This window comes from Haemorhous mexicanus, chromosome 2 (assembly GCF_027477595.1).
Source record: "Haemorhous mexicanus isolate bHaeMex1 chromosome 2, bHaeMex1.pri, whole genome shotgun sequence".
NCBI lineage: Eukaryota > Metazoa > Chordata > Aves > Passeriformes > Fringillidae > Haemorhous > Haemorhous mexicanus.
Genome location: NC_082342.1, coordinates 37,700,586 through 37,712,591, shown reverse-complemented (window position 1 = coordinate 37,712,591; position 12,006 = coordinate 37,700,586). Strand labels below are relative to the sequence as shown.

Sequence of the window (12,006 nt, the reverse complement as noted above, 5' to 3'; positions counted from 1 at the left end):
TAAGAGTCAAACTATTACTTAGTTCCCTGAATTGGAGGACTCTTGCAACCAAGTATTTCTGTGAAACTGGAAGTAGTATGGGAAAAAAAAAAAGCTTTCTTCTTTTTATTTTCATTTAAGCCTGATATATCACAAGCAGCTACATTGCACCTTTCTTTTCCACATGCTGAGAGTAAAGGAGAGAAACCTCTGCAAACACCAATGATTAGATTTCACACATTTTTCAGTTTTTAGTCTAATTTTAAAACTACTAGTGCTTTGTTCTTTATCTCCAAAAAGTTAACATTTGTAAAGCAGTGCACTACTACTTTTACAAGATAAAAAAAAAAAGTGGAGATCAGATTAAACTTTGTATTCTCCAAAACTTAAAACTGCTTATCTTTAACATTTTCAATTAGACAACTTCAATAAATATTCAGAAAAACAGCTAGCAAGCAAGAATCATTGTATTTTTAGATGAAAGTTTAGAAAGTCTGGTTTAAAAGGATTTGAAAAAGTCACTGCTATCATGACACCAGAATCCTGCAGGTGTGTGTTATCTCCTGTAAGGAAGAGATGAAAGCAACAGCAAACAGTGTAATCCTATCAAAATAATAAAACTATATATGAATTCTGATTAAAAATATGGCATGAAACACCAGTAATTATTTTTTACTTAACAATTGTACACTTTCATTCTTTATTCCAAGGCAAGTTAAAGGCGAGGCCATTAATAATGTGCTTTGGACTGAAAACATTTTTCTGATTGAAAAGCCTGATCTTACAGAGGAAACTACGTATAACTTTGACAGGAGACTCCTCAAAAAGACTCCTCACATATTTAAAACGACACTTTTGCAAAATAAAAGCTCCAAATCTCATAGCAGGAGGTGCTTATTCTCTTCAAGTACTCCTGTCTTTGAGATTCATACCTAAATTGTCCCAAGGCCTAAAATCCCCTGGCACTTGGGCATATTCAAAGGTCAAAGAGACAGCAGTAACTGGGAAATGCTCAGAGGCAGCAGTTCCACAGAGTTCCCAATTTTTCAGGGCAAGAGCTGTGCCGGTTGTTCCTCTGGGATGTAGGGTGACCTGCAGTGTTTGGCCTTTCACAGCTGGATATTTGAATTACTGTGCTGGTAACATGACATTGCACTGGTACTGTCTGAGAAATACATGTAGTTCAAGGGCAAGGACTGAACACATTTCCTCTACAGATTTTTGGGGATTTGGAGCTGGATTGTTTTTGAAAATTACAGCTTATTTCTTATTTGAATGATCACTTCTTTTTGTTTTGTGTAAAACCCAATGCATTTCACACCTTTCATATCTTAGACTCTTAAGTCTTAGATATAGGTTGTTTATCAGCTGCTGGTCACACTTTTCTTCCTAAATGCTCAGGATTTTATAATAGCCAAAATCTCCAACCTCTAGAGAAGCCAACTTAATAAAATAGCCAAAAAGTCAACACTACATAGAGTATTCTGTAGGCACAGGCAATACAAATAAGCATAGGAATAAACAGATTGGCAAATATTTACAGGCTGTAGAAGGAATTAATTCAATTTGATTATTACTGCTAACATTTTCCTCAGCCTAGGAGTTTGGTAAGCAAAAAACTACAGACCATGGCCCACCACTGTTTTTTACTGAAAAGGTAAAAATCTCAAAAGTGATGAGAATCCGTAGTTTAAAACCATTGTCCTTCAGAAAGCCTTCAAGGGAGGACAGAAGCACCTCAAGTTTGCTTTTCATGTTTGCCAGCAGTTGTAAGCAAATATACCTTGCCCTGCTGTTTGGGAGAATATGTTCCAATAAAAGTTTTTCTCCATCTTAAATGGAAAGAGAGGGGCTGTTTCTCTATAGCTCATAAATGAGTGATTTCCAGAGTCTTCCTTTACTCCCCTTCTTTGAGAATACTCAGCCTCCTGCATTGAGCTTCACCCTTGAGACAGCTCCAACACAGTGACAGACACAGCCATCCAAGCAGAGACTTTATCACAGCTTACTGAAATCAAAGCCTTCAAAAAACACAGTAAGATCTTCAGCTCATATAACTTTTATATAAAGAGACTTTAGTACACAAAAGAATAATTTCATTCTCATTGCTGAATTCAGCATCATTCACAGCTTTTTTTCTGGGTTGACACTTCAAACACTTGATAAATTGCACAGCAATGATACAGTCAGGAAGCAATGAAGCGATGACCAAAGTCAGATAGAGATGCTACCCCCACATTTAGCTAGAGACAATACAGTTTCTTCTCTGGAGGTCCTGACACAAGTAATTCCCAAACCTATAGGTTTATCAAACCTCCAGAAATGCAGACCCCAGGGGTAACCAGCAGACAGAAAGGAACCAATCTCAGGAAACAAAAAACAAGGCTGCAAGCCCTTCAGAGTCCATGCACAACACCTGCCTTCCTAGCAAGAAACCCTTAAGCAAGCTTCTTTCTTACATGCTTTTCTCAGTCAGGTGTTAAAATAACTGACTGCTACCAGCACTATTTAGGAACATCAGTATAATGTATTTGGAAATGCATTAACACAATGCAGAGTGGTAGCGCATCACTGCCCACAGCAATATTGCAGAGGGAAATAACTGCACACTGAATATTGAACTAGAAGGTGAGAGTTTTGTAGCACTGCACAAGAGAGGTTTCAGGTGACAGAGATGCAACTGCACCCCAGCAAGCTCTGGGGGAGATTTCAAGGAAGAACTCCTCTTTTGTGTTGAGCGACTTCAGGAGCAAGTAGGTATATCTTATTGCCACTTTCTCATAGGCAGGGAGAGATTTTTATTTATATAAAATTTCAATATCAAATTTGGATTGCCAAATATTAACATGATTCCATCTGGAGACACATTCAGAGGCAGATCTTAGCTCTGAAGGAATATGGAACAAAATCCAGAGAGGATATTTAGGAATATAAAGGTTCAGGGCTTGTTGAACTGCAGGACTCTCTAAGATCTTCCTTAATAGTCATTCTAAGAGAAGATATTGCTGATGAAAGTCAAAAGAAATCACAGGTCATATTCCATTTGTATCCACTGAAATGGCCAGGAATACAAATACAAGAAATTGTATACAAGTCCTTGAGTGAGTTCTCTAGTAACAATAGCAGTGGCTGAAGTCAATCCCAGTGGAACATTCTCAGCTACTCCTACATATCCTTCCAAGCTATCTTCTCTGATGCTCTGGAGTCATGAATATTGTAGATCTCAACTAGAGGTCTCAGACTGAGCAAAATATAATAACATACCAGGCCATACTCCTGGCCTAATGATTCACTCATAAATAAGCATTCCGTTCTCCTTGACTGCACATATCTTCTCATTTACCAGAAGTCTTGCATCAGGTGAATGGACACAGAAAGAAATTTGCACAGCAGTATCAAACAGATTAACACAGAAAAGAAATACATGTTTATGCTGAGAATAAGACCCACAAGACAGATCTTTTCTGCTTTTCCAGCTATGCGAAATGCATCAAAATTCAGCTCACCTTGGCACTAGGAAATTATCTTCCCACCTTCACCCAGGTCCTCCAAATATCAGAAAAAGGACCTGCTAAGGATGTATAGCTCTGCTATCATTAAGCAACACTATTATTGAGGCAGCATCAAGCTCTCTTGTTTTCTTTTTCTTGCTCAGTGTCTTCTTCCACTTTGCCTCACCTCTGCAGCTCTCCACTGCTGTGCAGTATCGAGCCCCAGCCATATCTGCCTGAGCTGTTAATTGAACATTTTCTGCTCTCAGTTTATAAAGCTCTTCATAGATTTATTTAAAAAAAAAAAAATCACCCTTCTCCTTTCATAGCTCATAACCAGTCTCAATAAAGACATCTCTCTAAAATCACCAAATTATAATCTAATGAAATCTATTGAAAATTTCAGTTGCACTAAACAAGGTCAGTGCTCAGAAGAAATGAAGTGTCACCCAGAAATAGGGATCAAAGTAATTCCCTTCCATTTCTGCTGCTGCCATAGAGACCAAGGGAGGGGGAAGAAGGGAAGAAGAAATTTAACAGACTTAATTCTTCCTGAAATTTATAATTAACTACAAGGGAAAAGGGACTATTATCACATTTCTAAAGAATAAAGGAGGAAAAAGTTGAGCTTTTGACAAGATATAATTACCAGACATTACATATGCAGTGCACATTGGTTTGTTCTGTGTAATTTTCTTGAAATTCCCCCCTCCCCAAATGATTTTGTTTTTCTAGAAAACACAACATGTGTTTCATCAGTTTACATTCATAATGTCTGAAATCCAAATGCTAGAGGCTTACAATAATTGTTTCAAAATTTAACATTGGTAAATAAAGATTTGAAATAAATACTCAGATACACTCCCCATCTGTCAAACATCCCTGAGCATATTCTCCATTTAAGACAAATTGTAATCAATGAAAAGGATTTTCCTACTCTTCTAAGCCTGTGTAGTTTAGCCAGCAGCCAACCCATAGTCATCAAAGCTGTCCTCAAGTACCACTTTAGAATAGACTTTACTAAATTACATGTAAATTTTATGGATTCAGCACTATTACACTTTTAGGGTCTGGCAGGAAAACACCACAGTTTGAAGTGCTCATCAGCACCTAATAATGACTATAGAAAAAGATTTTGATTCTTTGCTAAATGTGAATCTCTGGGGGGGAAATCATTATGTTTCTTTTGTTTTCAGTTTGTTATAGCCAGGAAATTCAGCACAAAAAAAACTTAGCTACTCAGTTTATGACTCCAAACTGCAATGATTCAAAGCCTGAAGTCTTGGAAAGAAAAAACAACAAATGTTGCCCAGATCTATTAACAATATGCAGGCACAAAAATGTGGGGGTTTTTTGTTTGTTTCATATCCAACTAAATTTAAATCAAATCCTCATGCCGTGTTGCTCTCCACAGCTTTGTTAGTTTTGGTAAGATTATACTGGTTTATAACACCTGAGGCACTCGTTAACCTCACTATCTAGATTGAGCTTTATTATTTTCTAATTTTGGGACTGATCTACAGCCTCTCAGACACAGCTTATCTTTCAGGAAGTCCCACAAAACAAACTGAACCTCGTTGTTTAAGTATATGCCTTTTTAAACCTCTATATTGAGTATTTTTCAGATTAACATAATCAAACAGGGGAGAAGGGATGGGACAACAGGCCTATGACAAAGTAACCTCAGCAAAAATAAATATTCTAACTATTAGCTATTTGAATTAGTATCAGGCCCAAATAATCAATAATTCAACTGGACCATCTAGTGGATTCATCTGCAAAGTGGGATCAGCAGCTGGCACACTGCTGGACCTGCTCCTCACCTCCAGCAGATGACCTGATCTCATGGACCATTCTGCCCTTCTCAGAACATCTTAGAACTGCTTCTGCTGGCACTCTAAATCAGAGAGGCTGGAACAGCAAGGCCACCTCAGTGGTGCCATATCCACATTTTCCATTCTTCAGCCATGTTCTAAAAACACCCTCCAGATAACTGAGTTGGTTTTGAGAGCTAGTTTTGTAGGCTAAATGCTGAATGATGCTTTCCTTCTCACTTGGAAAATCCACAGTATCCTACTGGGATACAAGACCTGCTCCTACATTTCCCAAACACAGCATACTATCAAAAGGGATTTATAGTCATATACTTAATGTAGTTTTGAAGTGAACTAGCTGGACAAATTTTACAGCTCTCCTCTGCTTTACTCTTAACTTCATGCTACAAAGTGGGGTGATGAGTGTGTGGAGTGGGAGAGACCTGCAGAAAAGTTCTAGCACACCCAGGGTATAAGCCAGACGTTTGTCCTGTCACTGACCACTGTAACTTCTTATTTTCCATGACCATTATGCATATTGTGAGTTCTGATCACACATCTGTTCAGAATTTTGCCTAAAGTGCACACAGTGGTGCCCCATGTTCCAGATATATATTTTATTCTGCTGGATGAGCAGAAGAAAATAGGATAGACAGATGTTGCTGGCTCCTGGCAACCTTGTCATTCAAAATTGTACACATGCAACTTTAGGACGGGTTAACAACATAAACAAGCTTACTGCTTTTCTTCCCAGTGCCAATACAAAATAGGGGGCTTCCTTCTGTCTTTATTTCATTGTTTGAAATGTGTGAATTAAATTCTTAGAAAAGGTGCTGGATGGGCAGCCATGAAAGGATATTGGTAATTTTTCAAATGAGACTAATGCAGAATTTCTAAAAAAGCTACAAAAATCAAAACAAAATGCCCAACTTCTTTAATAGTAGAATGAACCAAGCCTTTTATTAACACAAAACAAAACAAAAAGAAACCCAAAACCAAAACAAAACAAACTACCAACATTTTTTTTTTCCATTTTCCACTCATGTGAATAATCACATTTTCAATTAATTGCTCCAGAGGGGTCGGTGACAATCAAATTAAATGTAAGACCTGTCTAGTGAGTAATCTGGTGTAAATCTCTACTTAACTGGAAGTTAACAACAAGAATCTCAAAAAAAAAGTAAATGTTTCAGAATTTTCAACATTTTGATGGCAGGAATTTATGTTTGTAGCTAAAAAAACAAGTTCAAGCTGAGTGTTCTCCCTGGTTCTGAAGGCAAAGTCTCTGTTTTACAAACTGAAAGACACAGTTCTGGGATCAGGAATCCTACTGCTGCCAGTGCTCAGTGCTGAGAACTTGAATAAATTTGGATTATTTAAGCGGTGTCTCTTCTTTGTGTACATTTTCTCAAAACACAGAAGCATTCAGGTAATAAAATCTGAGGTCTTCAGCAAACCTCAAAATACAACTCCCAAACAAAACAAGTGGTTGCCACTGTCAGTTCTTAGGGACGTTACTGATGCTAAGGATACTAAACCATTAGTCTAGATTGCACAGGAAGTTTTAAAATCTTTGTCCTGAGAGAAGATCTTTAGCTAGCCTTTCCATTGGCCTTCTGGGTTTTAAGCCTGCAGAGTTGCCACCTCTGAGCTCTCCCTTCTAGCAACTAGTGCCAGAAAGCTTTTGGGTTTTTTTCCCAGTGAAAGCTAATCATGTTTTCTATGCCACCTAACGCCAAGAACTGGGGGTTTTGGGGGAGAACCTCCTGTTACAGTGAGGAACATCGAGCTATTTATGCTCTTTCTCACTAGGGGCAGCTCCTGATGTATTCATGAGTCTGTAAAAGGCAGAAGGGTGGAAGGAGAGCTGGAGAGGACAGCATGTTGCCTTTGACTGTTGGGAGGCACAGTGGGAATGTTCTTCCCTTTCAAAAACTCCTGGTGCTCCCGCTGGGATGGAGGCTCAACCTAAGCTTTAATTTATACTGAATTCTTTCTAATGATAAAATAATGCCACCAATTAACATGCTTTATGTGACAGTAAAAGAAAGATGCTATGCTGAACATGATCAATTAAAATAAACCAGGACAACCATAAGAAGCTGTCCTTGACTGATTCAGCATTTCTGCAGTCCTGTGCTCAGAAATACATGGAAAAACGAAGGAAATAAAAATAGGAAGAATGTGTACAAATTAATATCTTAAATCTATCTTAAACATACTTTACACTTTGGCTGAAAAAACATCAGTAGGATTTAAGATTTGGCAAGGTATATCAGAAATTAATTTTATTAGATGCCATCTTTTACCAAGCAGAGTTCAAAGCTGGATCTGTAGATCCATTGAACATAATGTACTAGGGCACATTCACTCCACCACAACATTTATGTCATTTTCTGTAATGTGAAAATACCAAAAATTCCAGACTAAATTTAATGACCAAGTGTTAAAAATGTCAACTCTTTAAACAGTGTTCATCTTTTGCAGTTTACAATGTATTTATCTTTTACTCCCTTTTTATTACTTAGGATCTGAAGAATAAACCTGATGTATTTACTCTCTTTGACATCAAGATCTACTTTTTCAAGACAAAGAATGAGAATTATCTGCATAAATCAGACAAATGGCTATTCATATACAGACAATTAACAGATCTGAGGTCAAAAATAAATACACTGTTGCTCTGTAGAATTCATGCTTATCAAAATGATTTTTTTAAAAACAACAAATTTTCTGAAAAAGGTCTGCTCTTCTTACACTAGTGAAAATTGGCATAAACAGATTTAAAAAAAATGGTGTTTTAAAAGAAGGAGAGTTACTCTGATGAAAATAAAGGCAGTAAGATCAGATTATGGACAACACTGGTCCAGCAATTTAAATATGGCCCAAAGTAAGATGAGCAAATCACTAACTTCTTTGGCTTCAAACTGTTGCAATATGAAAGTGTTCTGAAACTATACTTTTGCCACTATTCAGCTCAATTACATATATACTGTGTTGTTTCCACATGCCTGCAAATAGAGAGCCGTGTACAATTCACATTGTCTCTCATTCCAACACCAACATTGGCAGCAAAGACTGAATATCTGGAGTTGAATATTTGAGGCTCACTCACATGCTTGATTTTCAGATCATTTCAGACACTCAGTGTTGGATTCAAGAGACAGAAAAGCTGAAAGGAAAAATGTGTGTAGATGGAATTGGGAGCCCTGCTCAAGGCAACAGTAGTAGTGAGCTGGCAATGAATCCATGTTTGTTATTTCCCAGAAGGCCCTGGGAAAATATTCAGAGGAAAACTTTCAGCACCAATTAATAAAATAAGTGATGTCTCTTGACATATTAAAAAAAAAGGTACTAGGGTATGTTCTTTTCCAATTACACCATCTTAAAACTTGAGTTATTCCCCTGTCTCCAAATCCAATTTCTATGCACCTCCATCCCAAACTCTCTAGGCAAAGCATGTATGCAACTGCAGGTCCCCACTGCACAACAAGACACCCAGAAGCTCTTGTCTCTAATCACAGCTCTTCTTTTCAACATTTTGAACTGGAAAACAACATTTGGACATGTAAAAACTGGATGTTTTGCGTGATCCTGCATCTCAGCTTTGTTCAGCAGTGCTGCACCTCCATTGCTGGGTGCTTTTCAATGGTATTGCATCAACAGGTACCCACAAGTGCCCCTGCTCTGCTCCAGGGCTGATTGAGGATACAGTTTCAGATTCAGCACAGCTTGTGAGAGCCAGGGTGACCTGGAAAGAGCAGGAAGTGAATGAGGCCACAGCCTCCTCCAATTTATCCTCCTTCTGTGGCCTCATTCACCTCTTGTTCTCCTCCCATATGGGTTTCTCCACCAGCAAGATGGGAATGACAGCTGGCATCTGTTTCCATGGCTCCACAGTGCTCCCTGCTCTCTGCAGTGGCCACCCACCGCCCCTCTCTGCTGCCCATGGGTGCCCAGGGTATACCTTCCTGCCCTGCTCCATGCTACAGATGGGTGTCCCCATTCTGCACAGCTGTGACGCAAAAAATGACAGCAGTGATGACAGCAGAGCTAACCCCTGCTTTGCCTTACCATTTGTGCAGCCTTCAGGTGTTCTGGCCACCCCAGGGGTTTTGCAAGTCCTGTGGAAACTATGAAATTCATCAAAAGTAAGGCAGAACAGGGAGCACTGTGCTGAACCCCAAAGCTGGATGTCCCCTGCTAACTGCTCCTTACAAACCCCACCACCACCACGTGCAAAGGCGGCTGCAAACACGCGCTGAGCTGCCTGCCCTGTAGCAACAGAAAGGGAGTTCCCTTATCATCACCTTGCCATTTAATATTACATTAGTTTGATAAGTTTGAAGATGTCTCAAGGAATCATTCAGCTTATCCCTACACCAGATCTTTAGGTTTGGAAGTGTCCCTAACCCTGGTCCTTAGCCTAATGCCGCTGCTGTGGAAAAAAAATTGTATTTGTGTTTGGAAGAAATTATTTAGAAGGACTATTTTGAAACAATCCAGCTAAATCTAAAATCAGTGCAAGACTGCTGAATTGGGACCTAGGAATTTTTTATTTTTCAGGCCTAGAGAGGCAAAGTAATCTATGTTTTTTCCCAAAAAAAAAGCCACAATAAGCCACAAGAAACTTGCATCTCTCCAATCAGAAACACCATGACTATCTAAACTACATCTGATTGGCCTCTTTAAAATCCCAGGACCCATATAATGCCCCTTTCTTTATTATTCTTTAGTTTACAGAATAAACTGATAAGCTGAGAAAATATGTGCAGTACCATGTATTCTGAAAGTGCTCTAGTTGCTAGAGTTATTAATAGACACAAGCATAGGCTAAGAAAAAATATGAAATCCTTTTCATTTTGCTAGTAAAAAATAAGTAAAAAACATATCATTTAGAAAGTCATATAGAAACATACTGCATAATCTACAGATAAAGAGAACAAATTGCTCGTGGAAGCAAAGCTTATTCATCACTTTATCTTGCAACCTGACACAGTACATGCTCAATCTATTTAATTACAGGAACAGAAAAATAGCAGAGAAATATGTACACAGAACAGCAATGTTTCCAGTCCTACCTTGGTCGTGACAATGCACAGACAATCCATTCTGTAAATCTCCACAGGAGTGTATGTAAATCATAAAAATAAATCAGCAAGGGTGAGGAAAGGCTTTTGAATAGCATGAACAGAACCGGAGGCTTGAATCTGCACAGCCGGCTTTTCCAAGTGGGGCCCTCATAAGAAACTCGAGTCCTCCTCCACAATGCTAAAGGCAGTCATGATGCTCACAGGGATCAGTAAACCCACTAGAAATCGTCTCAAGCAAAACTTCCAGGTGGCTTATCAGGCTTGATTGCTGCATTGTTCAATCTGAGATCAAAATATGCTGTTGAATGGTATGCAGCTCTCTAAATGGGAAGATGAGAACCACAACAAGCACAAAAGAATCACATTTCAGCCCTAGCTCTGGTTTCACAATTCTGATCTGCTGTTTCAGTATACCCATAAGATTTCCCTTGCCAAGTCTCTCTCTCTCTCAGCCTCTCTCTCGCTCTCTCTCTCTCTCAATCTCTCTCCCTCCCGCTCTCTCCTTCCCTGTCTTTTTTTTCCTCCCCCCTTTCACTCGCTCTCTCCCTCCTCTTCCCTACTAACTCAGAGCAAGCACAAAACACACAACTATCGGGCCCATCTATCACAGCGTTGTCACTTCTCTGCCAAAACAACTGCTTTGGGTTGTAAGGGGTTTTATTAAGAGCATGATTCCTACAAACACACATTGCTGGAAGTGCATGATTGAAACATGAAGGTGTGTGTGAGAACTCGTGCGTCACAGCTACAATTGCTCAGAATTACTGGGTCAGATTTGGATTTGGGAAGTGAATATAAATAACAGCTGGATAAGGCGAACTTTAGCTATAGCAGAAAATAATCAGTCAGGGGAAAGAACCAGGATTTGCATATTTACACATGCACGTGGATCTGTCAGCACAACAGTGATATAATTATAGTTTGCCACCCGTGGAAAAAACCCCTACATTACATACATTATTCAAAGCTTTGTAGGGGAACCTTTTTTTTCCCCACCTATGAAAAAATGCATCCAACTTTTATTTAAAAGAAAGCATCTTTAACAACAGAGCTTAAACACTCCTTAAATTCTCTCCCAAACTTTTCTTACATCATTGACAGATTCAAAGACTTAATCTATTTATCTCATGTTCTCTATGTTCTGCTTGGAGTTTTACAGACTGTTAAAGCCCCCACAGCCCTACCTTTCTTGCAGTGATGCTGGCGCAGAGCTTGCCTTTCAGGTGTTTTACATGAATCATTCTGAGTTAGAAAGCTTGCTGTCAGCTCTTACGGGCTTCCCTCTCTACCAGATAGAGGAAGAGAGAGAGAAAAAAAAGAGGGAGGGAGAGAGAAAGAGACTCAGAAGGGGAAAGATATGCAAAATGAAAGCTCTGGCCAAAGAGAGAGGAAAATCAATGCTCCTATTCACTGGGAAAAAAAAAAAATACAGCCAACTGGACTGTTGACAGCAACAAGAGGAAATGTCTAGACACCCATACATTACAATTCACCTTTTCAACACACTGGACAGCACAATCTCCCCTGGGTGCTTTGCTGAGGATCTCTCATTCTCACTCAGAGCTAAAATATGTTTTTAATAAAATAAGACTTTCCAAGAAAATAAAAGATTATTTAAGAGTCATCTCT

The 12,006-nt window shown here is 38.9% G+C and overlaps 1 protein-coding gene across 4 annotated transcripts in view; it reads right to left on the bottom strand.

Annotated features, from left to right (window-relative positions):
* DLG2 (discs large MAGUK scaffold protein 2) overlaps window positions 1–11,654 on the bottom strand; it is an 831,288-nt gene extending 819,634 nt beyond the window's left edge. Inside the window, exon 1 of one of the 4 annotated variants that reach the window (XM_059838484.1) lies at window positions 11,562–11,654. In XM_059838484.1, coding sequence (XP_059694467.1) covers window positions 11,562–11,618 — 57 coding nt within the window. In that variant the 5' untranslated portion in view covers window positions 11,619–11,654. The remainder of the gene's footprint in view (window positions 1–11,561) is intronic. The other 3 variants (XM_059838487.1, XM_059838482.1, XM_059838486.1) reach the window with 3 other exon arrangements.
* Window positions 11,655–12,006: the final 352 nt, after the last annotated feature.